Source organism: Taudactylus pleione, unplaced genomic scaffold (genome assembly GCF_031769625.1).
Source record: "Taudactylus pleione unplaced genomic scaffold, aTauple2 ptg001080l, whole genome shotgun sequence".
In the NCBI taxonomy this organism is placed as follows: Eukaryota; Metazoa; Chordata; class Amphibia; order Anura; family Myobatrachidae; genus Taudactylus; species Taudactylus pleione.
Window position 1 is genome coordinate 499,887 of NW_028285481.1, and position 26,967 is coordinate 526,853.

Consider the following 26,967-nt stretch of genomic DNA (forward strand, 5'->3'; position numbering starts at 1 on the left):
TATTAATAATTTGGAGTTGTGCACCTGATATTTGTTTGTTTTTGTTCCTGGCACAGGAAGGTATAGAGAACCTTTCTTCTTTAATTACATCAGGGTCTCCCCGTCTGTCTCTGCAGTGGACAGTGTCTTGGGGTAAGGTGTCCGTACATTTGGTTTCGGATAGGCACCAGTACTCCAGGCTCCAAGGAAATTGAGGCAAAGAGGGTTTTTATGCAAAGAGGGTTTTCAGTCCAGAAGTCGTTCTATGGGGAAGGTGATGGCTATATGTTTTCTGGAAGTTAGTGGTCCAGAGTTGGTGACTTCCCCAATAACTCCAGCTCAAGTGTGTTCCTCATGTGGCCAAGGTAGGCATCAAAGATGGACATGTCCACAGATGGATTGCTCTTTTTCTGGTGTATTTGCCTTCTTCTACCTAGAATACAGGTATAAAGTCAGGAATAGTCTGGTTGAGGGCTTGGTGGACTCTGGTGATGCTACTATGCTGATACAAAGGGATTTGTTGTCCCCACAGATGTTGTGTATGTTCAGGCCTTTCCTGTCACCATGGTCCCTTTGATAATTCTCTGGATTTGAATCGTAGTATGTTAGGGACCTACCCTACAGAGGTTACCTGGATATGGTGTTTAGGCCCATAACCTTGGCCAAGATTATGCTAAAAACCTCTATTGATTGCAAAATTTTATTGCATTTATATATTAATAATAATTTGGAGTTGTGCACCTGAGATTTGTTTGTTTTTGTGCCTGCAATTAGTGTCATCAGGTAGCACCTCCCATTATATATATATATATATATATATTAGGGGTGAGCGGGTTCGGATTTCTGAAATCCGAACCCCCCCGAGCCCCCCCGATCCGAGTCCGATCCGAGTTAGGCTCGACTTTTCCCGCCTGACTCGGATCTGAAATCGAGGCAAAACGTCATCATCCCGCCTTCCGAGTCTCGCGGGTTTTGGATCCTATATAAGGTACCCGCGTCGGCGCCATTTTCTCACTCGGCTGTGGACAGTGAAGAGGGAGGGTGGGAGTTAGGGCTGTGTAGTGTAGTGTAGTGTAGTGCTGCTGTTGTCCACTACTTCAAAGTCCATAGGGGCTGGCTGTGTTGTGCTGTGCTGCTGTTGTTAATAGGGGCTGTGTCCACTACTTCAAAGTCCATAGGGGCTGGCTGGACTGTGTTGTGCAGTCAGTTCTCCATAGGGGCTGTGTCCACTCCAAAGACCTGTGCAGTGTCCCAGTCCTAAAGGAGAGCTGTAGTGTTGTCCAGGGGGTGCTCTGTCCATCAGGGGCGCTCCCCCCAAGTGCTAAAAAAATAATATATTTTCTGTGTTTGTGAAATGTGTGCGCAGTAGCCGCACGTGCATCAACAAAGTAGTGCCAAGCGTGCGCCTGTGTCATAAGTAAAGGGCCGGCTGGCTTGACCGTTAAAGGGTGCTGTAACCCCCGAAAGTACACTCCAGTCCAAACCAAAAAAAAATTATTTTCTGTGTTTGTGAATTGTGTGCGCAGTAGCCGCACGTGCATCAACAAAGTAGTGCCAAGCGTGCGCCTGTGTCATAAGTAAAGGGCCGGCTGGCTTGACCGTTAAGGGTGCTGTAACCCCCGAAAGTACACTCCAGTCCAAACCAAAAAAAAAATTATTTTCTGTGTTTGTGAATTGTGTGCGCAGTAGCCGCACGTGCATCAACAAAGTAGTGCCAAGCGTGCACCTGTGTCATAAGTAAAGGGCCAGCTGGCTTGACCGTTAAGGGTGCTGTAACCCCCGAAAGTACACTCCAGTCCAAACCAAAAAAAAAATTATTTTCTGTGTTTGTGAATTGTGTGCGCAGTAGCCGCACGTGCATCAACAAAGTAGTGCCAAGCGTGCGCCTGTGTCATAAGTAAAGGGCCGGCTGGCTTGACCGTTAAGGGTGCTGTAACCCCCGAAAGTACACTCCAGTCCAAACCAAAAAAAAAATTATTTTCTGTGTTTGTGAATTGTGTGCGCAGTAGCCGCACGTGCATCAACAAAGTAGTGCCAAGCGTGCACCTGTGTCATAAGTAAAGGGCCGGCTGGCTTGACCGTTAAGGGTGCTGTAACCCCCGAAAGTACACTCCAGTCCAAACCAAAAAAAAAATTATTTTCTGTGTTTGTGAATTGTGTGCGCAGTAGCCGCAGTGCATCAACAAAGTAGAGCCAAGCGTGCGCCTGTGTCATAAGTAAAGGGCCGGATGGCTTGACCGTTAAAGGGTGCTGTAACCCCCAAAAGTACACTCCAGTCCAAACCAAAAAAAAATTATTTTCTGTGTTTGTGAATTGTGTGCGCAGTAGCCGCACGTGCATTAACAAAGTAGTGCCAAGCGTGCGCCTGTGTCATAAGTAAAGGGCCGGCTGGCTTGACCGTTAAGGGTGCTGTAACCCCCGAAAGTACAGTCCAGTCCAAACCAAAAAAAAAATTATTTTCTGTGTTTGTGAATTGTGTGCGCAGTAGCCGCACGTGCATCAACAAAGTAGTGCCAAGTGTGCGCCTGTGTCATAAGTAAAGGGCCGGCTGGCTAGACCGTTAAAGGGTGCTGTAACCCCCGAAAGTACACTCCAGTCCAAACCAAAAAAAAAATTATTTTCTGTGTTTGTGAATTGTGTGCGCAGTAGCCGCACGTGCATCAACAAAGTAGTGCCAAGCGTGCGCCTGTATCATAAGTAAAGGGCCGGCTGGCTTGACCGTTAAAGGGTGCTGTAACCCCCGAAAGTACAGTCCAGTCCAAACCAAAAAAAAAATTATTTTCTGTGTTTGTGAATTGTGTGCGAGGTAGCCGCACGTGCATCAACAAAGTAGTGCCAAGCGTGCGCCTGTGTCATAAGTAAAGGGCCGGCTGGCTTGACCGTTAAAGGGTGCTGTAACTCCCAAAGTACACTCCAGTCCAAACCAAAAAAAAATTATTTTCTGTGTTTGTGAATTGTGTGCGCAGTAGCCGCACGTGCATCAACAAAGTAGTGCCAAGCGTGCGCCTGTGTCATAAGTAAAGGGCCGGCTGGCTTGACCGTTAAAGGGTGCTGTAACCCCCGAAAGTACACTCCAGTCCAAACCAAAAAAAAAATTATTTTCTGTGTTTGTGAATTGTGTGCGCAGTAGCCGCACGTGCATCAACAAAGTAGTGCCAAGCGTGCGCCTGTGTCATAAGTAAAGGGCCGGCTGGCTTGACCGTTAAAGGGTGCTGTAACCCCCAAAGTACACTCCAGTCCAAACCAAAAAAAAAATTATTTTCTGTGTTTGTGAATTGTGTGCGCAGTAGCCGCACGTGCATCAACAAAGTAGTGCCAAGTGTGCGCCTGTGTCATAAGTAAAGGGCCGGCTGGCTAGACCGTTAAAGGGTGCTGTAAACCCCGAAAGTACACTCCAGTCCAAACCAAAAAAAAAATTATTTTCTGTGTTTGTGAATTGTGTGCGCAGTAGCCGCACGTGCATCAACAAAGTAGTGCCAAGCGTGCGCCTGTATCATAAGTAAAGGGCCGGCTGGCTAGACCGTTAAAGGGTGCTGTAACCCCCGAAAGTACAGTCCAGTCCAAACCAAAAAAAAAATTATTTTCTGTGTTTGTGAATTGTGTGCGCAGTTGCCGCACGTGCATCAACAAAGTAGTGCCAAGCGTGCGCCTGTGTCATAAGTAAAGGGCAGGCTGGCTTGACCTTTAAAGGGTTCTGTAACCCCCAAAGTACACTCCAAACCAAAAAAATATATATTTTCTGTGTTTGTGACTTGTGTGCACTGTGGCTGCACGTGCATCAACAAAGGAGCAGCGCCAAGCGTGCGCCTGTGTCCCATAAGTAAAGAGCCGGCTGGCTCATTTCTTAAAGGGTGGTGTAACCCACAAAGTGCACTACTCTCCAGCAAAAATAAAAAAATATTTTCTGTGTTTGTGCGCGCTTTAGCCGCACGTATATATATCAATATAACATAAATGGAGGACCAAACTTTCTCCGATAAAAATAAAATAGGGAAAGATCAAGAACCACTTCCTCCTAGTGCTGTTGCTGCTGCTGGGAGTTGTTCATCATCCCAGAGAGGAAGTAGGAACATCACTACTTTTACTAAACAATTGACCCTCCAACAGTCCCTAGCGATGAGGATGAAGTACGACAGCAGTCATCCTGAAGCAAAACGTATAACTGAGGCCTTGACTGCTATGTTGGTGTTAGACGTGCGTCCGGTATCCGACATTAGTGCAGTGGGATTTAGACAATTGATGGAGGTAGTGTGTCCTCGGTTCCAAATCCCGTCTAGATTCCACCTGCATCCTCAAAGCAGCAGCGACAAGCGTGCGTCTGTCTGTTAAAGGGTGGTGACACCCTCAAAGTGTGCTACACAAACAATAAAAATATTCTTCTTCTTTTTTCTGTCTATGTGAAATGTGTGGGCTGTAGCCGCACCTGCATCCTTAAAGCAGCAGCGACAAGCGTGCATCTGTCTGTTAAAGGGTGGTGACACCTCAAAGTGTTCTACACAAACAATTAAAATATTGTTCTTTTTTTTTCGGTCTTTGTGAAATGTGTGGGCTGTAGCCGCACCTGCATCCTTAAAGCAGCAGCGACAAGCGTGCGTCTGTCTGTTAAAGGGTGGTGACACCCTCAAAGTGTGCTACACAAACAATTAAAATATTGTTCTTTTTTTTTCGGTCTTTGTGAAATGTGTGCGCTGTAGCCGCACCTGCATCCTTAAAGCAGCAGCGACAAGCGTGCGTCTGTCTGTTAAAGGGTGGTGACACCCTCAAAGTGTGCTACACAAACAATAAAAATATTCTTCTTCTTTTTTCTGTCTATGTGAAATGTGTGGGCTGTAGCCGCACCTGCATCCTTAAAGCAGCAGCGACAAGCGTGCGTCTGTCTGTTAAAGGGTGGTGACACCTCAAAGTGTTCTACACAAACAATTAAAATATTGTTCTTTTTTTTTCGGTCTTTGTGAAATGTGTGGGCTGTAGCCGCACCTGCATCCTTAAAGCAGCAGCGACAAGCGTGCGTCTGTCTGTTAAAGGGTGGTGTAACTCTCAAAGTGCTCCAAAAAATAAAAAACTATTTTTTTAATGTGTTTGTGACTTGTGTGCGATGTAGCCACACTTGCATCCTCAAAGCAGCAGCGACAAGCGTGCGTCTGTCTGTTAAAGGGTGGTGACACCCTCAAAGTGTGCTACACAAACAATAAAAATATTCTTCTTTTTTCTGTCTTTGTGAATTGTGTGGGCTGTAGCCGCACCTGCATCCTTAAAGCAGCAGCGACAAGCGTGCGTCTGTCTGTTAAAGGGTGGTGACACCCTCAAAGTGTGCTACACAAACAATAAAAATATTCTTCTTCTTTTTTCTGTCTTTGTGAATTGTGTGGGCTGTAGCCGCACTTGCATCCTCAAAGCAGCAGCGACAAGCGTGCGTCTGTCTGTTAAAGGGTGGTATAACCCTCAAAGTGCGCTCCACAAACAATAAAAATATTCTTTTTTTTTTCTGTCTTTGTGAATTGTGTGGGCTGTAGCCGCACTTGAATCCTCAAAGCAGCAGCGACAAGCGTGCGTCTGTCTGTTAAAGGATTACATCGGTGACAGCATCCAAGTAGGCATGTCAGACAGTCCGTACCTGTACTGGCAGGAAAAAGAAGCAATTTGGAGGTCCCCGTACAAACTGGCTCTATTTTACCTGAGTTGCCCCCCCTCCAGTGTGTACTCCGAAAGAGTGTTTAGTGCAGCCGGGAACCTTGTCAGCGAAAGGCGTAGGAGGTTGCTTCCACAAAATGTGGAGAAGATGATGTTCATAAAATGAATTATCAACTCTTTCAGGGAGACCAGCCTCCAGAACGTACAGAGGGACCTGTGGTTCCAGCAGGGATGAATTAATACTCTGTGAGGATGAGGATGTACACACTGAAGAGGGTGAGGAATCGGTGGATGAGGAGGATGAGGATGACATCTTGCCTCCGTAGAGCCAGTTTGTGCAGGGACAGATAAATTGCCAGCTTGTTTTGTGGGGGCCCAAACGAACCAATCATTTCAGCCACAGTTGTGTGGCAGACCCTGGCGCTGAAATGATTGGTTTGTTAAAGTGTGCATGTCCTGTTTATACAACATAAGGGTGGGTGGGAGGGCCCAAGGACAATTCCATCTTGCACCTCTTTTTTTTCTTTGCATTATGTACAGTTTGGGGCCTAGTTTTTCAATGCCATCCTGTCTGCCACTGCAGTTTCACGCCTAGATGGGTCACGTGTTTGTGCCGCCCACTCGTGTCACTTAGCATAGTCATCCAGCTACCTCGGTGCAACCTTTTGGACATAAAAACACTATTGTGAGGTGTGAGGTATTCAGAATAGACTGGAAATGAGTGGAAATTAAGGTTATTGAGGTTAATAATAGCATAGGAGCAGAAAAACCTACAAATTCTGTGATTTTAGCTGTTTTTATGCTTTTTTTCAAAAAAATACAGATCCAAAACACAAAACCCAGAACCCAAAACACGGAAGGGTGGTTTTGGCAAAACCAATCCAGATCCAAAACACGAAGAAAGATCCAGATCCAAAACCAAAACACAAAACACGAAAAGTGGCCGGTGCACACCCCTAATATATATATATATATATACACATACATATATATAATATATATATATATATATATATATATATTATATATATATTCATTCAGGGTGTGCAGTCCAGAAATCTTTCCCATACCTTCCTGTGCCAGCAAGGCTTTTTCCACTAGCCGGACAGCGGAATCCATGCGGGATGCATTTTGGGGAGTACTGGAGCAGTTACTACTGCCTACTGCTTTTTAAAGAAGTCCAACATCTGTTGCAAAAGAGATTCCATCGTGGTCTGTTTAGGTGTGGTAAAAGCGATATGAGCAAGATGTTTATGCTGTAACTGATCAATTTGGGGTTTGAAGTGCATATCTTGAAAAATGTCCACGTTTGGACCGCATTGTCGATCATATATTGCAACCTGTTTATTGACATATGGGGGCAAATGTAATAGGGTGAGAGTTTATAAAATGTAAGAGTTTAACAGTACCCTCTCACACTTTTTAACTCACCAAATGTAATAAAGTTGGAGAACAGGAAAGCTCACGTTTTTAGACTAAAAAAAACTCACAATTTAAACTCTCAGCCAGATGTTTGCCCATTTTGGAGATAAAACTCGATGTTAGAGATTACTGCTAAACTCTCAAATTTTGTAATCTTTCACCCAATTACATTTCACCCATGGTGTTTGTTTGACCAATAAACTGACATATATTTCAACGCAAGACTGGTGAGTGCCCTTATATCACTTTATGGTGGTTCTCTGCGTGATTATACATAGATTTAGTCCTTTGAAGTGCACACCAGCAAAAGTCATGTTTTGGGGTGAGACCGCAGAACATTGGCTGTACATATACCTTCAGCCCCAGAAATGTATATCATAGTATAATTCTTCAATAGTATTTAGATGAGGACACCATTTTTCTCCCTCCCCAGATATGACATAATAGGGGAAAGAAAGGGAACTTTGTTACATATGAAACTACAGCCATGGCCAAAGGTTTGAGAATGACACAAGTATTGGTGGTCATAAAGTCTACTGCTTCAGTGTTATTAGACCTTTTTGTCAGATGTTACTATGGTATACTGAGGTAACATTACAAGCATTACATAAGTGTCAGATGTTACTATGGTATACTGAGGTAACATTACAGCATTACATAAGTGTCAGATGTTACTATGGTATACTGAGGTAACATTACAGCATTACATAAGTGTCAGATGTTACTATGGTATACTGAGGTAACATTACAGCATTACATAAGTGTCAGATGTTACTATGGTATATGGAGGTAACATTACAGCATTACATAAGTGTCAGATGTTACTGTGGTATACTGATGTAACATTACAGCATTACATAAGTGTCAGATGTTACTATGGTATACTGAGGTAACATTACAGCATTACATAAGTGTCAGATGTTGCTATGGTATACTGAGGTAACATTACAGCATTACATAAGTGTCAGATGTTACTATGGTATACTGAGGTAACATTACAGCATTACATATGTGTCAGATGTTACTATGGTAAACTGAGGTAACACTACAGCATTACATAAGTGTCAGATGCTACTGTGGTATACTGATGTAACATTACAGCATTACATAAGTGTCAGATGTTACTATGGTATACTGAGGTAACATTACAGCATTACATAAGTGTCAGATGTTACTATGGTATACTGAGGTAACATTACAGCATTACATAAGTGTCAGATGTTACTATGGTATACTGAGGTAACATTACAGCATTACATAAGTGTCAGATGTTACTGTGGTATACTGAGGTAACATTACAGCATTACATAAGTGTCAGATGTTGCTATGGTATACTGAGGTAACATTACAGCATTACATAAGTGTCAGATGTTACTATGGTATACTGAGGTAACATTACAGCATTACATAAGTGTCAGATGTTACTATGGTATACTGAGGTAACACTACAGCATTACATAAGTGTCAGATGCTACTGTGGTATACTGATGTAACATTACAGCATTACATAAGTGTCAGATGTTACTATGGTATACTGAGGTAACATTACAGCATTACATAAGTGTCAGATGTTACTATGGTATACTGAGGTAACATTACAGCATTACATAAGTGTCAGATGTTACTATGGTACACTGAGGTAACATTACAGCATTACATAAGTGTCAGATGTTACTATGGTATACTGAGGTAACATTACAGCATTACATAAGTGTCAGATGTTACTATGGTATACTGAGGTAACATTACAGCATTACATAAGTGTCAGATGTTACTATGGTATTCTGAGGTAATATTACAGCATTACATAAGTGTCAGATGTTACTATGGTATACGGAGGTAACATTACAGCATTACATAAGTGTCAGATGTTACTGTGGTATACTGATGTAACATTACTGCATTACATAAGTGTCAGATGTTACTATGGTATACTGATGTAACATTACAGCATTACATAAGTGTCAGATGTTACTATGGTAAACTGAAGTAAAATTACAAGCATTTCATAAGTGTCAAAGGCTTTTATTGACAGTTACATTAAGTTTATGCAAAGAGTCAATATTTGCAGTGCTGACCCTTCTTTTTCAAGACCTCTGCAATTCGCCCTGGCAGCTGTCACTCACCTTCTGGCCACATACTGACTGATGGCCGCCCATTCTTACCTAATCAGTGCTTAGAGTTTGTCAGAATTTGTGGGTTTTTGTTTGTCCTCCCTCCTCTTGATGATTGACCACAAGTTCTCAATGGGATTAAGGTCTGGGGAGTTTGATGGCTATGGACCCAAAATATCAATGTTTTGTTCCCCGAGCCACTTAGTTATCACTGCTGCCTTATGGCAAGGTGCTCCATCATGCTGGAAAAGGCATTGTTCATCACCAAACTGTTCTTGGATGGTTGGGAGAAGTTGCTCTTGGAGGATGTTTTGGTGCCATTCATTATTCATGGCTGTGTTCTTAGGCAAAATTGTGAGTGTGCCCACTCCCTTGGCTGAGAAGCAACCCCACACATGAATGGTCTCAGGATGCTTTACTGTTGCCAGGTTTCTCCATTAGTCCTGCTAACCTCCCCAAACAGACAGCTGTGTCCTTGCTGATCCCCAGAAGTGATGCCCCTGGAATCCACCAATGTTCAAGGTCCGAGGTAGCGCTCATCCACTTCCTACCATCCTGGCCTGTCTTAACTGTATAACTTCACGCCTTGAGGTTCTGGAAAGAACACTCTCCTGTTTAGGGAGTGATGCGTGCCTTCATCCATAGGTCCTGGCTTGATCTTCCTGGATGACATAGCGTTGTTTATCCCCAAAGTGACATCCACTTGTATCTCACGTTACCATAGGGATGTATACTTCTAGTTTCCATTGTCTAGTCTTTTTAAGCCTTTGCTGCTGCGTTGTCATTGTGACGAAGTCAACAATCATACAAAAAAAAAAGCGTCCCGGACATTTTAGGATCAATGGATTATATGAATTTTTCAATGATATTCAGTGATCTCATGCACTAATAATAATAATAATAATAATAATAATAATAATAATAATAATAATAATAATATTAATAATAATAATAATAAAAATACATAAAATCAAATATAAATAACAACCCAAATGTATGAATACTTTAACTAACAAAAGGCATAATAGCATAAAATTCATATATTGTTAAAAAATACCATAGGGACCAATTAAAAAGACATAGTGGAGAAATGACAGTCTGGCATAAAAATTATAATCAAAAGGTTTAAAATTAAAATCATAAAAACCATTTGGTTTTTATATTTGGAAAGGAAACAAAGAACTTTCAGCAGATTTAATTATTTTTTTTAAATGACAAGATTATTAAATTAACCTTTGATAGTCAATAAGAAAATATTATTATTTTTCAGATATTACTGTGAATATTGACAACGGTGCATTTCAAACAAAAACATTTAAGAAACCCCCCGATTGTAATATGTTTATTCATGAGGAAATTTGACAATATAGCAATCGGCTGAATTCTGTGACGGGAGGACAGTTCAAATGGTTGAAGAGAAATTGTACCGATCCAGCAATATTTGAGAAACAAGCCTTGGACATGAAAAAATCCTTTTTAACATGTGGTTACAATATAGACAAAATAACACAGGATTTGAATAACATTAGAAATATGTGTGGATTGAAATGTATGTGACTGTCTCATCCTGCTTATTGCACCTATATTCTTTTAGAATGTAAGCTCTCACGAGCAGGGCCCTCTACCCTCTTGTGCTTCTCCTTACTATAGTGTCATTAACTTCTTACTCACCACTAGGGCACCTAACACTTGGTTGCTTATGCTCTGTTGCTTATCTGGATGATATGGTCGCTAATGTAGCAATATATATTATCCATGTCCTATATTGTATTGTTCTGTAAGTCACTTGTATACAATTAGTTTTTGTACTTTGTAAGGCGCTGCGGAACACTTGTGGCACCATATAAATAAATGATTATAATAATAATAATATTCTGCATAGAACCTCATGCTTGCAATCGTGTGTGGATTGAAATGTATGTGACTGTCTCTCTTGCATAGATTTTTTTTTTCCTGTACAGTCTGTATTGGTCAGTGAAGCATAGTTTATGGTATATATCTGGCCTGGTTTTTGCTCCAACTCAGAGCAAGTTATCTCCTTTGATCAGCAAACCAATTGAGTCAGCTGTAGCCTGTCTTAATCAAGGGATACCACTCCTTATATTCAGTCTAGGGGCAGCTGGGGTTAAATGCACAAAGTGTTAAATGCACAAAGTGTGATTACATAACAGTTAATCAAACAGTTGAACAAACATTGACCAACATGTAAGGTAATTTCAGATTAAGAAACTGATTGATTTAAAATTTGTCTAAAAATAACAAACCTAAAACTCACCATGTACTACACATTTCTTTTTTTCAACTCCCTCCTTTGTATTTTCTCTAATGATATAACATCCCTAACTCTCCCGGCATCTCCCCTCTCTGGGCACACTGCCGCCCTATTGAGTCACTCACCTCCTCTAATAACTAATGAGATTTCTTTTCATCATACACTGACTATTACAGCCTCATTGTGTCATTTAAAAAACTTTTACTCACCTACAACTATATCTACTTCTCCATCCTCCTGCTTTTATTATCTGGTGACATATCACCAAATCCAGGCCCCACACACATACAGCGGATTTACTATGGAATAAATATCCTGCAAACCTCACGTCTCCCATCACCCTCCAAATCAATAAATGTGCCTTATAGAATTCACACTTCATCACAACTTATTCTTTTACATCTGAACATCTCTGTACAATAACTACTTTCACCAATTTCTACATTTACCTGAGACTGCTGGGTCACACGTTAACCAAATTCTCTAAATAGCCCTTCATGAAGTGGCTTCAGCCACCCGTCAGACTTCACGTAAACTGATATAACAGCCATGGCTTTCCACAGACACCTACATATACTGTCACATACACTGATATAACAGCCATGGCTTTCCCCATACACCTACATATACTGTCACATACACTGATATAACAGCCATGGCTTTCCACAGACACCTACATATACTGTCACATACACTGATATAACAGCCATGGCTTTCCCCATACACCTACATATACTGTCACATACACTGATATAACAGCCATGGCTTTCCACAGACACCTACATATACTGTCACATACACTGATATAACAGCCATGGCTTTCCACAGACACCTACATATACTGTCACATACACTGATATAACAGCCATGGCTTTCCCCATACACCTACATATACTGTCACATACACTGATATAACAGACATGGCTTTCCCCATACACCTACATATACTGTCACATACACTGATATAACAACCATGGCTTTCCCCATACACCTACATATACTGTCACATACACTGATATAACAGACATGGCTTTCCACAGACACCTACATATACTGTCACATACACTGATATAACAGCCATGGCTTTCCACAGACACCTACATATACTGTCACATACACTGATATAACAGCCATGGCTTTCCACAGACACCTACATATACTGTCACATACACTGATATAATAACCATGGCTTTCCACAGACACCTACATATACTGTCACATACACTGATATAACAGCCATGGCTTTCCACAGACACCTACATATACTGTCACATACACTAATATAACAGCCATGGCTTTCCACAGACACCTACATATACTGTCACATACACTGATATAACAGCCATGGCTTTCCACAAACACCTACATATACTGTCACATACACTGATATAACAGCCATGGCTTTCCCCAGACACCTACATATACTGTCACATACACTGATATAACAGCCATGGCTTTCCACAGACACCTACAAAAAGTGCGTCTTAAAGTAGAATGTCAGTGGCGTAAATCTTAATTCAAATGACTTCCACACATACTGTAAAATAGGAATCCAGCCATCTGTCATCCTAACCCTCTGTCCCATGCTCACTGTCTACCCCATCCATGTCACCCCTGTCTGTTTGCCCATCCCCTCTAGAATGTAAGCTCTCACGAGCAGGGCCCTCTTTCCTCTTGTGCTTATCCTTTCTTTACTTATATTATCTGCTCTATACTCAAAAGCACCTAACCCGTGACTTTTGCCATCCTGCTACTGTTGCAGTAATGTTTATATACCATGTACTTGTCTTGTAGTGTCTTAAACTGTATGACACTGTTTTCTTGTTCTGCTCAACTGTTGATGTACTATGTTTGTGCACTATGTTTATGTACTATGTTTATGCACTATGTTTATGTACTATGTAAGGCACTGCGGAACCCTTGTGGCGCCATATAAATAAAGGATGATAATGATAATGATGAACTACTCATACCTAAAACAAAATCTCCAAAACAGAACAAATTCCATTGGGCATTTATTTCAAACTACAGTTCCCAATACAAAGTGGTAGAACACATCTTAAAGAAACACTGGCATAATCTCCAGAGGGACCCAATCATATGAAAAATAATTCCTGCAAAGCCTATATGTATCTACAGAAAAGCCGCCAATCTAAGAATGAAATTAACTAAGAGTGCAGATTTAGATACAAAAAAAAAAAAAGGTCTAGAAACACATTCTCTTTCAGCTCATATAAAAAACTTTATGGTATCAAAGCAGTTAAAAACTCTAAGAGAAACAAAGATAACCCGGGTTTATTAGCCAAGTAGGAGATTACATTTATTTTCATTCATATAACTCTAGCCCCTATAGGTTGAAATTTAGATTTTACAAGACAATGGTGATGCGCTAATAAACAAATAAATAATAAACTATGTAGTTCCAGAAATGGCAGAAAAAATAATCTCAAGACACCATCTATTTAATATTAATAATCTTTATAAAAATGAAATATGTCAGTACATATAATCACATTTACACTTATAAATAATCACATTTATCCAATATAGTAAGACTCAAATGCACTCCTGAGAATTGAAATATATAAAAATTACTGCCTCTAAAAGAAATGAATCACTGGATCTTTGATGCCTGGAGCAGTCTCTTGTCAAATTTAATGACATGTGGATAATCCAATAATAAATATATAACGCTCTTCTGTATGATATAAGTGCGCACACTGTTACACCAGTCTCTCACCACATTGATACCTAATTGCAGAGTCTCATGAACAAGCCGTTGAGTTTGGAAGGACACCTCCAATGAAGCATACTCGCGGTGGGCACTCTTGGTAAGTAGTGGGGGTCTGGTCGGTGTTTCACGTGTGCAGCTGATAACCAAAGGAGTTTCCAATGCACAATCCCAAGTAATGTGAGCTGAGTCACAGCCGCGCATATATCTATATATATATATATATATATATATATATATGTATATATATATATATATGTGCTGATGGAGCTTCCAGCTCCCAGCTTGAGACTTAGGACCTCATTCAGAGGCGGTCGGAGGATGCAAGCGGTCACTCAGAAACAGGGCGGCCACTTGCATCCTGACCGCCCGCCTCTGTTGCGGTCGTTAGACTGTGGGTTTACACCCACAGCTCTAACGACCGCACGGGTGATGGTCACCATCGGGGCTTACGATGAGACCCTAGGGTAGGGTCTCACTTGTCGTAAGCCCCGGAGAGCTTCTGGCTCTGTCAGAGCCAGAAGCTCTCCACTGACATCACTTGTGATGTCAGTGGGGCCTCCACCAAACGGTAGGCGTTCCCATGGGAACACCTCCGTTTGGGCTGCCGCCCCCCCCGGCCCGCCTTCCAAACGGGGCGAGCTGTCAATCAACATCAACAGCTCGCCCCCTTTGGATCGAGACCCGCTACGACCAGCGCTGTCGGTCGTAGCGGGTCTCATGCATGCACACGAGGGAGCCGGCTTTCTCGTGCGCATGCGCACTGGCCAAACATCGAGGCGGCCGTGCGGTCGTAGACCGTACGGCCGCCTCTGAATAAGGTCCTTAGTCTATTAGGCTTCCACGGCACAAGATCGCAGTTTCAGTAGCGTGGCAGCAAAGCTACCATTATATATAATCACCTGCAGGTAAATCTCTGCCCAAATTTTGCTACAATATGGGGTATTTATCAAAGAGAAATCATATACAGGACAGGACGTCCTTATATATCTGCTTCTTCATTCAGTGTTTTAACCTGCCAATCAACATATCATCCACACCTGTTGACCTAGGGGTGCTCAGATCAGCATTTCTCTTAATTGAGTCTTTGTGTCTAAATGCTGCAGACAAAAAATCTGATGAAGTTATAAATATAGACATGCACGATTCATATCCATAATATATATGCTAATCAATCTTTGTTAAACTTAAAAATTCTACCTAAATAGTATTGGTGTCTTGATTTAACACATTCAAAACAATTGAATATTTAAACATTCTGATAATCTCTATTAAATTAAAAATGTGAAATATTCTCAGAATCCTGTACTGGGATTCAAACCCCAGTCCCTCCATATATAAGGCAGAGTATTTACCACCACACCACCACGGTATAGCAACAGTATTTTCCCATATACTAAAGTGACAGAAGATGGATATGCATTTCCATGTTATTATATTACATCGTACTTTTGTTGAGACCAATATTATAAAAATGAATATATCATAGAGAAAAGTTCAATAAATACTTAAAAAGATATACATATTTATCTGCATTACTATATTATAATAAAGGAACCTGGCGAATATATGAGTTTCCCATAAAAGGGGGTGATTATTATTGTATATACTAGTTATGGCGCCCATGTAAGTAATTGCAATTAAGATTAATTTGGAGGGGTATTTATATGACAACAGGGGTGTCTTTCTACATACCTTGAGAAAGATTCACTGAGAATCAAAACGCATTGGTGGAGGGGACACAGAACTAATTGGATGACTTAACTTTGGATCATACTGGACTTTTCTTTGGACCTATAGCGGATTGTGGAAGTCCGGACCTTTCAAACCACATCGCAGGTTATAGACTTTTGTTTGCACTTATTCTTAATAGCCTTGTATGATTTGAACTATGCTTCCATGAACTGTGATATTTTACTTTTAGCTCAATAAATACTTCATTTTTTCACTAAATTATTCATGAATTTTTGGGTTGAACGTTGATGAGTCTGATTATTACAACAGAGGAACATAATAAAAAAAAAGATACCTTTATGTGGACATCTAAGCCCTTACAGAAGTAAGTAGGGTATGCCCAACTTAGTTGTTTCTACTTGGAGGTGGTCAAATATGTGGTAATAGATATCCTATATACTGGGGATAAGGAAACCTTTACATTTGGATCATTTCCCCACTGCACTGTGAGTGGGGTATGCCATCTCAGTTTTTTGGGTGAAAGACACTACCACTTGTGATTTATGTTGTTAGATGTACTTTCATATGTAACGAAGTCCCCCTTTTTTTCCCCTATTTTATGTCATAACCTGGGGAGGAAAAAATACAATGGACTCATCTTAATAGTATTGAAGAATTGTACTGTGATACACATTTCTGCAGCTGAAGGAAAAAGTTTTATCTAAGCATTATCTAACTAAAATCCTTTTTATATTATTTGATTATATTAGTTTCAATAGATATATATATTTTTTTTTTTATGTAACTTGAACTTGGGTAATACATTTTTTTTTGTAAAACATTATGTATGCATAACCTAAATAAAAAATTAGAGGCAGAACTGTTACATATTCTAGAAGAAGGATACAACCAGGAAATTATCAATTTAAAAAAAAATACTTTCTTTACATTAAATATCCAAAAATCCCTACGTTCTATCAGCTTCCAAAACTTCTTAAGATTCTTACAAGTCCGCCAGGAAAACCCTTAGCATATGGGGTAGAGTCAATAACATTTAGTTTACTTAAATACAAATCAAAAATTGTCCACACTGCACGGTAGAATTTATTTTAATCAACTTTCAGAAAATACAAATACATTATCTTTCGACATAGTCTCCCGGCTTTTCAATACACTTTGTCCATTTGTCAACAAGCTTTCATATTCCCTCATTAAAAAATGTTTTAGGCTGAGCTGCAAGCTACGAATGCACCGCTGTCTTCAACTCTTCATCAGACGTAAATCTTCGTCCTCTTAGAGCTTCTTTCAGAGGACCAAACAGGTGATAGTCTGATGGGGCAAGATCAGGACTATAGGGAGGATGCTGTAACACCTCAAAACGAGGTTTCGGAGAGTGTCAACAGTATGACAGTGGTGTGCGGACGTGCATTGTCATACAACAACACCCTTGGATAGTAATCCTCTGCATTTTGTTTTGAAGTTTAGGCTTCAGCTCCTCAGTGAGCGTCTCACTATAAGAAGCACTCTGTTTATTGTTGAATATTTTCCCTACTAATGTTCCAATACTGGTCCTTGAGAATCCCAGAAAACTGGAAGCATCAATTTTCCAGCTGACGTTTGACTTTTGTACTTTTCCATACACTGGTTGCTACATGTGGATCACCAGCATTACACACAGGTGGGTGGTTCATTTACACAGATGTTTTTAATGTTTATATCTGCGTCCAGTATATAAACGCTGTTCAGTTGCTCATTGTATGTGGCTGACCCTTGACAAAGGTGGATTAAGACCGAAACGGCTGTCGGGGAGGCTGGGAGCTATGATTAAATATGCTTAACACTAAGGCCTATATTCAATTTGAGGTGAAAAGTCCAGACTTTTTGCCTGCTGGACTTTTCGCCTCCTTCACCTGTTTTCCAGGCGGAAAAATATCGCGCGTGTGCCCGCCATTCCCCGTATTCAATTCCAAAGTAGGCAAAATCGGGAACAGGCAAAACTTGGATCGGCGAAAAAATACTGGAATTTTTGGGAATAAGTGTATGACCCACCTAGAGATGTCCAGACCTCGGGGATCACTATGGGTACCCCCGTTTTTGCCTGCAAATGAAAGCCGACTTTTTAAATAGATGCAGCAGGTGGTTGTTTTTCCCGACATTGAAGAAGTGATGCAAAAGAGCACTTAGTTTTTTTTTTCATTTTTAAAAGTGGCCCCATCAAATTTGGGGTACATAAAAATGTGGGTAAGCATATTTTTAAGACCCTAAAGGTAATTTTTAAAATTCTTCAAAAATATACCTGGCACTACTCTGTGCAATGAAAAAAACACTTGCCACATACTTGGGAACCCCACTAGAATTAATTTCGTTAGTTTAGCTTTTTTGTTTCACCTTTTTTTTTTTCACCCCAAAATTTTAAATAATTTTTGGGGGTGTCCCGATTTTTTTTATTTTGTTTGGGACATTTCATTTTAAAGGGATTCCCAAGGGTGCAGGCTATTTTTTTTTAAGCCTGCACCCCTAAACCCCAAATCTGCACTTTTTTTCACCTGCTATATGTAATTGAAAAATTATCCCTGTTTTGTTTAAAATTACTTTTCACCCCATTTATGTAAAAAAATTGAATTTTTGTGAAATATGCCTGGGACCCCCATAAAGATGTCCAGACATGGGTGATCACTATAGGTACCCCCATTTTTGCCTGCTGAAGGAATTTGGGGTTTGTAATAGCCGCGCAAGGTGCAATTTTGCGGCTATGAAGAAATGGTAAAGAATAGCACTTAGGAATAGTTATTTTCCCAAAAAAAATAATCTATCAAATTTGGGCTACATGAAAATGGGGGTATGCATTTTTTTAAGTCCCTAAAGATATTTTTACAAATCTACAAAATTGCACCTGCCGCTTGTCCCCGCAATGAAGAAAACACCTGCCTCATACATGGGGACCCGATCTGAATTAATTTAGATAGTTTGGCACTTTGTTCCCCCTTTTTTTTTTTATCCCCAAAATTAAACAATTTTTTTGGGGTGTCCCTAATATTTTTAAACTTTTTGATGCAGTTTACCTTTAGGGGACTGTCTTAAGGCTGCAGGGGGGTTCCCGCAATGTTGTACCCCAAATCAGCAATTCTGCACTTTTTTCCGCCTGCTATTCATAGGTGAAACTTTTTCGCCTAGTACATTGCATTGACTTTCCTAGGCGAAAAGTCTTCCAAATTGAATACGGGATAAAAGCCAAACTGGCGAAAATGACGTCATCGGCGAAAAAGTATCGCGGAAATGGACTTTTCACCTCAAATTGAATACGGCCCTAAAGCTGATAAGTATTGCCTATACTCCATGATGGCTTTATGGATGTTTTTCTCTAGGATACTGAAATAAATATGCTTTTTTGATACTTCTAAGTATTGGAGCTGTGTTCTGGTCTCCTGCCATTTGCTTTCTGGCTGCTTCAAGGTGGATATATATATATATATGTGTAGATTGAGTAAAAGACCTTTGTAAGACTTAAATTTGTTCAAATCTTCACCTCAATTGATGATAGAAAATAACTGGATAAATTCTCATCCAATATTCAGTGGCTGTCGGCTAAATCAATGAAATTATAACATAGTACAGTAGTAGGTGATACATTATGAAATGCCCTCCCCAATTAACATGGGTGTCATCTCAATTAATAGAAGTATAGCATGGCAGTCTGCTATATATATATATATATATATATATATATATATATATATATATATGTATATATTTATATATAAATTTATATATGTTTTTTATTTTTATTTTTGCTTTTTTCATTATTGGTATTTGTTATTTTTTGGATACTAATACTGTAGATCTTATTTGGATGTTTAATTCACTTAATCGGTGATTGATGTAATAGCTGATATGGTAACCACATTAATGGTCTGAGCTAATTGTCTCAACATTGATACAGTGTCATTGTTTCCATAGGCAAACGCAGGGGGGTTTCTGTCTGCCTGGAAACCCACCTTCCCAGCGCACACCATGACCACAATAGAAATAGTAATATAATAGAACGTAACTAGCGCTGCATGTTCATCTCAGTATCACAAATGAAATGATTAGCACCAACTGTGGATCTTTTAAAATGTGTCAGCCAGTAATAAATATATTTGTGCACCAACTAGGAGATGTGGAAAACATGCACTGTTAGGGGTGCACTGCTATAGCCCATCAATAGGGTTAATAATTAATACTGTATAATAATACACTATCCAGTACATAATGAGACCGATATGTACATATATGTCCAGGGCAGTGCTAAGTTCTTCTTCTGCTCCCTCAGACTCCTGGACTTGCTCCAATGCTCAGGAATGGAGCCCACATCTGAAAAAAAACATTCTGCTGAGAAAGGATGGACCTACTGCCACATCTAATGGCCTACTGTGATCACTGGTTCTGTATATGCTGGAATTATGCAACACAATATACTTTGTATGTAACATATTAAAGCTGGATAAGTGCTAATTATACCCTCTTCATGGACCGGCCACACTCTCTAAAATCATGCAATTGGAAACCCCCCTCTAGAAATCCTGCGTTTGCCACTGGTTTCCTATTGATTTTTGTGGTGTATGAGCTTAGTAAGCATTTATTTGACATTTTTGTCTGCTTGTTATTGTGACTGATTTATACTAGGGGGCCTCTGTGGATGATATTATGCAGTTGTCCTTTTGCACATGTGTTCCACAGTGGTGGAAAGCATGCCACCTCCGGTTTCGCGCAGGCTGATGGGACTGTGCACCTGACTAGTGCATCACTGTTGGTCTGGGTAGCGGCTAGCGTTCCACGGAGGTGGAACGCATGCTACTTCCGGGTTTCGCGAGCCGTGATTAATAGTAACATATTTCTTTGTTATGTGTGCTATTCGCACTGTTGATTACGTGTCCTGGCAGTTAAATATACACTCTTGATGTGAGCTCTTATTAATAGCGATTTGTCCATTTGTTTGTTTGAGCCTCCTGACGCCCCAGTATGCTTTGTGGCCAGGTGGCATGGCTTGAGCTAATCATTGTGGGTATTTATGTCAGCTAGTGGTGGTTGTATTCATTCTACACTTGGCTGTCTACCTGTTCACAACTGCTGCTATGTCCTAAAGATAATGTCCCGATAGGAACCGAAACGTCAACTTCATGTACTTTATTTCTACTAATGAGTGGTAATTAAACCCTTCATTTTTTGTTATTTACCCGGTGAGTGCCGATTATTTTGATTTAATGCAGAGCGCCTGGTAGGGAAGAGGGAACTTTTGCACACGCATCAGGTGCGCATTCCAAAAAAAAGGGTGTGGCTACTCTAACAGGGGGTGTGGTATCTCCGCAGCCAGCCCCCCTTCTGTGTGTCCAGCGTATATTGAGGTACATTGCTCTGTGCATGCTCAGATAGTGAACATGTGCAGACCTGTACACATTGTCAACATATCAAACTTTATGACCAAAGACTCATAACAATGGTGGCAAGGGACATCCTCAATTATTATTAACTTTTTTTTTTATATGGCACCACAAGTGTTCAGCAGCGTCTTACAAATTACATATACAAATAAGTTGACCAGTGATTTACAGTACAATACAATACAAGAGCAGGACATGGATAATATACATTGCTACATTAGCAACTATAACACCCAGATAAGCAACAGAGTAAAGCAGACAAGTATTAGGTGCCCTAGTGGGGAGTAAGTAGAAGAAAGTAGAGAAGGAGAAGCACAAGAGGGGAGAGGGCCCTGCTCGTAAGAGCTTACATTCTAAAGGGGAGGGGCAGACAAACAGGTGTGACACAGATAACAGGGAGGAAGGAGCATGTCACAGCAAGTTAAGATGAAAACTGGAAGGCTTGTGTACATATACGACTGTTAGGAGTAATATAGGGAAGGTGCCAGCACACACTCACTAATGACGATGGCTTGTGGTAAACTCGTCTCCTATCCTGCCAGTGTGTCGGCATATGCATCTCAAGATAAGCCGGCCTCTGCGTATGTGTGAAAACACTATATTACCTCCATTTTCATTGATTAGCTATAATAAGCAGACATTCAAATTAAAAGATATTAATTTAGAGACATATCAGATAGTGTAGTTGTGCAGAGAGTAGCTCGGTAAATGTTGCCCTAAGTCATATCTTGTTGGTTGTACACATACAGGAACCATCTAAAAGCAGTGATGTATAGAACATACTTGCAGCACACATAAAGTGATTGTTAATAAACCAATTTAAAAATAACAAAACAAGATAGTCTTCTATACATCTGTATGTAAAATAAATAAAGTGACCCAACAATAAAAAGCAACTACCAGTGACTGTTCTGAAAGTTCTGTATTAGGTCTTCAATGCTGTATGTCAATATTGTACCTTTCAAAATATAGGCCAAGCAGTAACTTGATTATCAACGAGATTTGAATATGGATAATAGACAGCCAGCCACCCTTATCTGTCTCCTGCCCCAGCCACTCTCATCTGTCTCCTGCCCCAGCCCCTCTTATCAGTCTCCTGCCCCAGCAAACTTTAGGTGTCTCCAGCCCCAGCAACCTTTATCTGTCTCCTGGCCCAGCAACCTTTATCTGTCTCCTGCCCCAGCCACCCTTATCTGTCTCCTGCCCCAGCCACCCTTATCTGTCTCCTTCCCCAGCCACCTTTATCTGTCTCCTGCCCCAGCCACCCTTATCTGTCTCCTGCCCCAGCGACCCTCATCTGTCTCCTGCCCCAGCCCCTCTTATCAGTCTTCTGCCCCAGCCACATTTATCTGTCTCATGCCCAAGCCACCTTTATCTGTCTCCTGCCCCAGCCACCTTTATCTGTCTCCTGCCCCAGCCACCCTTATCTGTCTCCTTCCCCAGCCACCTTTATCTGTCTCCTGCCCCCACACTTACCTTCTTGTTGCTCTGAGACAGTCCACCCCTTCGAAGTGGATCCTCACTTTCAGCAGCCCAGTGTGACATCATGATGTCATGCAGCAGGCGCCAGGTCTCCAAAATGATGGTGGTTGGCAGGCAGCTTGTTGGCGGTGCAGGGGTGGGTGAGCCAGCAAGGCACCTGCAGATTGGCAAACTGGGCTAATGGGTGGTCCGGACCACCCCCCAGTTTCACCTATGCTCCTGACTACCAGCCACTCCCCACAGAGACGGTCGCCATGCCATCCTCTGTATGCTCCCAGTCACCAGGCAGGCTCAGTTCACAAAGGAGGAGTGTTGCTGGTGCTATCGGTGCTCAGCTTGGCTGCTCCTGTTACAGCATCAGGAATGACATGGAATGGGGGACAGTGGAGGAGGTGCCCCCTTCAGGGCTGTAGCCCAACATCAACTGACTCTGGTCTTCGACAGTTCCGCCACTGTTCAGAGTGTGCATGGACCCCATAATATAATATAACATTGAACACAGTATTTATTTATTACCAGTTATTTATATAGTGCACACATATTCCACAGCGCTTTACTTACCGTTCACATCAGTACCTGCCCCTGTGAGCTTACATTCTTTATTTATGTTTTGAACCCATGACCCCAGTGCTGTGAGGCAGTATTGCTAACCATTACCCAGTCTGTGCATCCCCAGAATCATGTATACTGCTAATGAACTGTAATGCGATATGTATATACACCATACAATTGAACTATCTATGTGACACTCACTATTTTTTATGCCCACAGTCAGGGCCGTAAAGAGAGCCGGCACGGGGAGGAAGGGAGTGTGGCCTAATCACAGAAGGTGTGGCCATGCCCCTCTGCACACAGGGGAGGGGGCCGCCGTGAGCCTCTTATCCAAGTGCAAATTAAGGGGAGGAGCGATCAGTGTGATCACTCCCCCTACAGGCAGAGGAGAGGAGACTGCTGCTGCTGCTCAGTATCAGCGTGCATTTTCCCACTGCAGCCTAGCACATGGCAGCATGTGCTCGGCTGCTGACAGGTAAGAGAAGGGGGAGTGGAATCAGACCCAGGCCCCCATCGGGCCCCTCCAACAAGCCTTTGCCCAGGTAATTAGTAACTGCTCCCCCCCTCTCGGCGCCCCTACACACGTGTTCTAAGTATATACAGGGGTCTATTTATCAAGCAGGGAAAAGTGTGGAGAAGTGAACTAGTGAAGACGTTGCCCATAGCAACCAATCAGCTTTGAAGTAGCATTTATCAAGTACAGTCTATATAATAATAGGTAGGAGCCGATTGGTTGCTATGGGCAACATCTCCACTGGTCCATGTCTCCACGCTTTACACTGCTGGATAAATAGACCCCACAGACACTGTGGTGGAGCTGTGAGATGAATCGTTGAACGCTGACAAGACCACGATCTGCGATAACAGCTGCAATAATAAACCAGTCTGTGGCTGCTGGAGAGTGAAGATCATTGGCAGAGATTATATACTTCATAGGCATAGCTGTCATGTTGCAACATTTACAAACACAATGGGGGAGATGTATGAAGCACAGAAGCGGTATCAGCGCACGTTATGGGCGCTGATGCCGCTTCTCCACGATGTATGATCGAGGGTCTGGGCAGTAAATGACAGGGCCGCTATGTGCCCCTGTCATTATCGGCGCTGCTATCTACAAGATAGCAGCGCCGAGCGGCAGGGCCATGTACGAACGGTCATACCGCATGACCGTTCGGCCTGCTGTAGCTGTCGTTATCGACAGCTACAGCCTGGCGCTAGCCTATCCCCACAGCAGGGACAGCGCTGTCCCTGCTGGGGCTGCTGCCGGTTCCCGGGCTGCACGCGGGGATCTCGCGATATTTGCAAGATCCTGCGCATGCTCAGTGGAGCCGGCTGGTACTGACACACAGCGCATCAGCACTAGGCTGATACGCTGCTGTCTCTAGCGGGTAGCGCCGGAGTTAACGCTCCCCCTATCCGGCCGATGAGATGTTCTTACATCTCATCGGTAGTGCTTCCTGCTTCGCCTCGGTAAAGAGGCGAAGCAGGAAGCATTATAGCGGCACGTTACGTGCCGCTATCATATATCTAGCCCAATATGTAATAAGTAACAATAGGACAGGTAATAAGCTGTAGCAGGCAAGCACAATGTCACAGTGCTACTTTATGACTGGAAGCTGTTACAGCTAATAACATGTCACACAGCGCTATAATTATTTCAGCCATTTTAGGAGAATGTTTTATTAAACAGAACAAATGGGAAATAAATCTACCTCCAGATCTCAGGCTGTGATAGTGCCTTATACCTGATCACAAATAAAGGGAAAGAAAATGTAATATTTATAGTACGTGTGTGAATAAATTTCACTAGGACATAATAGCCATATTGAACTTCCAAATAAATGGCTACCGATCCAATGGCAAAAACGTCTAACCAGTATAAACCTGCAACATACGGGGGGGATCATATTCTTTGAGTAATGCCAGATGACTGCTGCATGGTGTATGTACTCCTGCAAACACACACACCATGCAGCAGTCATCTGGCATTACATAATAAATATTATCCCCCCCCCCACTGCAAATACAAGCAGCAGTTATCTGGAATCATTTTAATAAACATTATCTTCCTCCACAGCCGCTGCCCGGACCCCCCTCCCCCACCTTTTCCAGGCATTTACATTGATACAGCACTTGGTGGTTATCTGGCAAACATTATTCCACCCGGCGGCTGCACTCCAACCACCTACTTTGTGCTGCTCCGTGTGGGACTCACGGCCATGCTGGCAGTAGTACTGTGTCTCGGGCAGGGTGGTGGGCGCTCTATCACATTGCCGATAACAGAGTGCCCCTATGGGAACTGACTGGGAGGGGCTTGTGTGCTGCAGCTCCCCCTATAGCCAGCCCGGGCAGTATCAGACTCTATTATAGTTATAATATTGATCAGCTGCTTGCCGGTCACCGGCGGCGATGGAGCAACAGGCAGGGGGGTTTCTAGGTACTCAGAAACCCCCCCTTCCTGCATGAGCGGGTGATACATCATGAACAAATATACTCCCCAACAATCTATCTACTTAATGTATTGGGGGATAATTATTAGGAGTATTTCATAATTGATATTAAGTATAGAGGAATAATTTAGGGATGCATAGAAATATTATAGACTATATGTGAAGTCTGGAATACATTTGAGTCCATTACTCCCACAATAGATCTGCCCCCAATGATCAAGGCTAATTAAGGGAGAACTTAAACTGTCTATATGTAACAATATTTCAAGTCTTAAGCCAGACGATTGAGGACCCCATCACCCCAGACCACTATATTCTCTCTTTTTAGGATCTGTATGAGGTACCTATAATTTGAAGTCAGTCATGGAAATATATGCCCACTAATATTAGAGGCTAATTCATAGACACTATGGGCTTAGGAGAGGGGGGACTTTATTGGGGTGGTCCCCACTTTCCCGGCCTAGGCTGACTAGTTTTGGATGTTAAAGCTTTGGTCATATTGGAGTACCCATATATCACTATTCATTCGTATGATAAAGAGAATCTCAACTATCAAAATTTCTAAATTTGCTCATATATGTCCCAAAGTTTTTTCCAACTTGATTTTTGATGGATTGCTGAATATTCCCTTTACTTCAAATTGATCAACAATTAATAGGACAAAACAAGAATATTGAGATACCAATAATAATAATATTAACTAATACGATGCAAGTAAACTTAGACACACAGCGGGAGATTCCATTATATTTCACAATCTTTCTATTTATGATGCTCTTTATTCTTATCTTGATGCTCTCTATATATTTTTCACATATTTTGCTGGTTTTGTCCATAACTGGGACTTCCTTATGTTTTCATAAAGGATATCAAATAAAAGTACATTTTTAGCTCTTTAATACAATTGTTTGAAGGTGCCGTCCTAGGAACAAATACTTATTTCATTTATGATTATTTCTTCTTGTGATTTGGTAGCAGCAGACAGTGATATTCATTGTATGGTATTGACGGTACGGGGCCTAACTAATATTATTCTACACCTATATATGACACAGTATTACAATGTGTGCAGGTGTATTTGTGCATTGCTTTTGAAAGTCTAATTTTTAATTGTAAATCTGGTTGTCTGTGTCTTTCCTTTCAATAAGTGTATGTATGTGTGCAAGGATGAAGCTGAGCCTAGGACGATAGCAGTTTTATGACCTGGTTGGGTATGAAGTGAGTAGTGCAGAGACTGATC

The 26,967-nt window shown here is 41.5% G+C and overlaps 1 protein-coding gene across 1 annotated transcript in view; it reads right to left on the reverse strand.

The window, feature by feature from the left end:
• Window positions 1–278: 278 nt before the first annotated feature.
• Window positions 279–26,967, reverse strand: part of LOC148453845 (IgGFc-binding protein-like) — a 179,757-nt gene continuing 153,068 nt past the window's right edge. Inside the window, 1 exon segment of the mRNA XM_088461614.1 lies at window positions 279–412. Coding sequence (XP_088317740.1) covers window positions 279–412 — 134 coding nt within the window.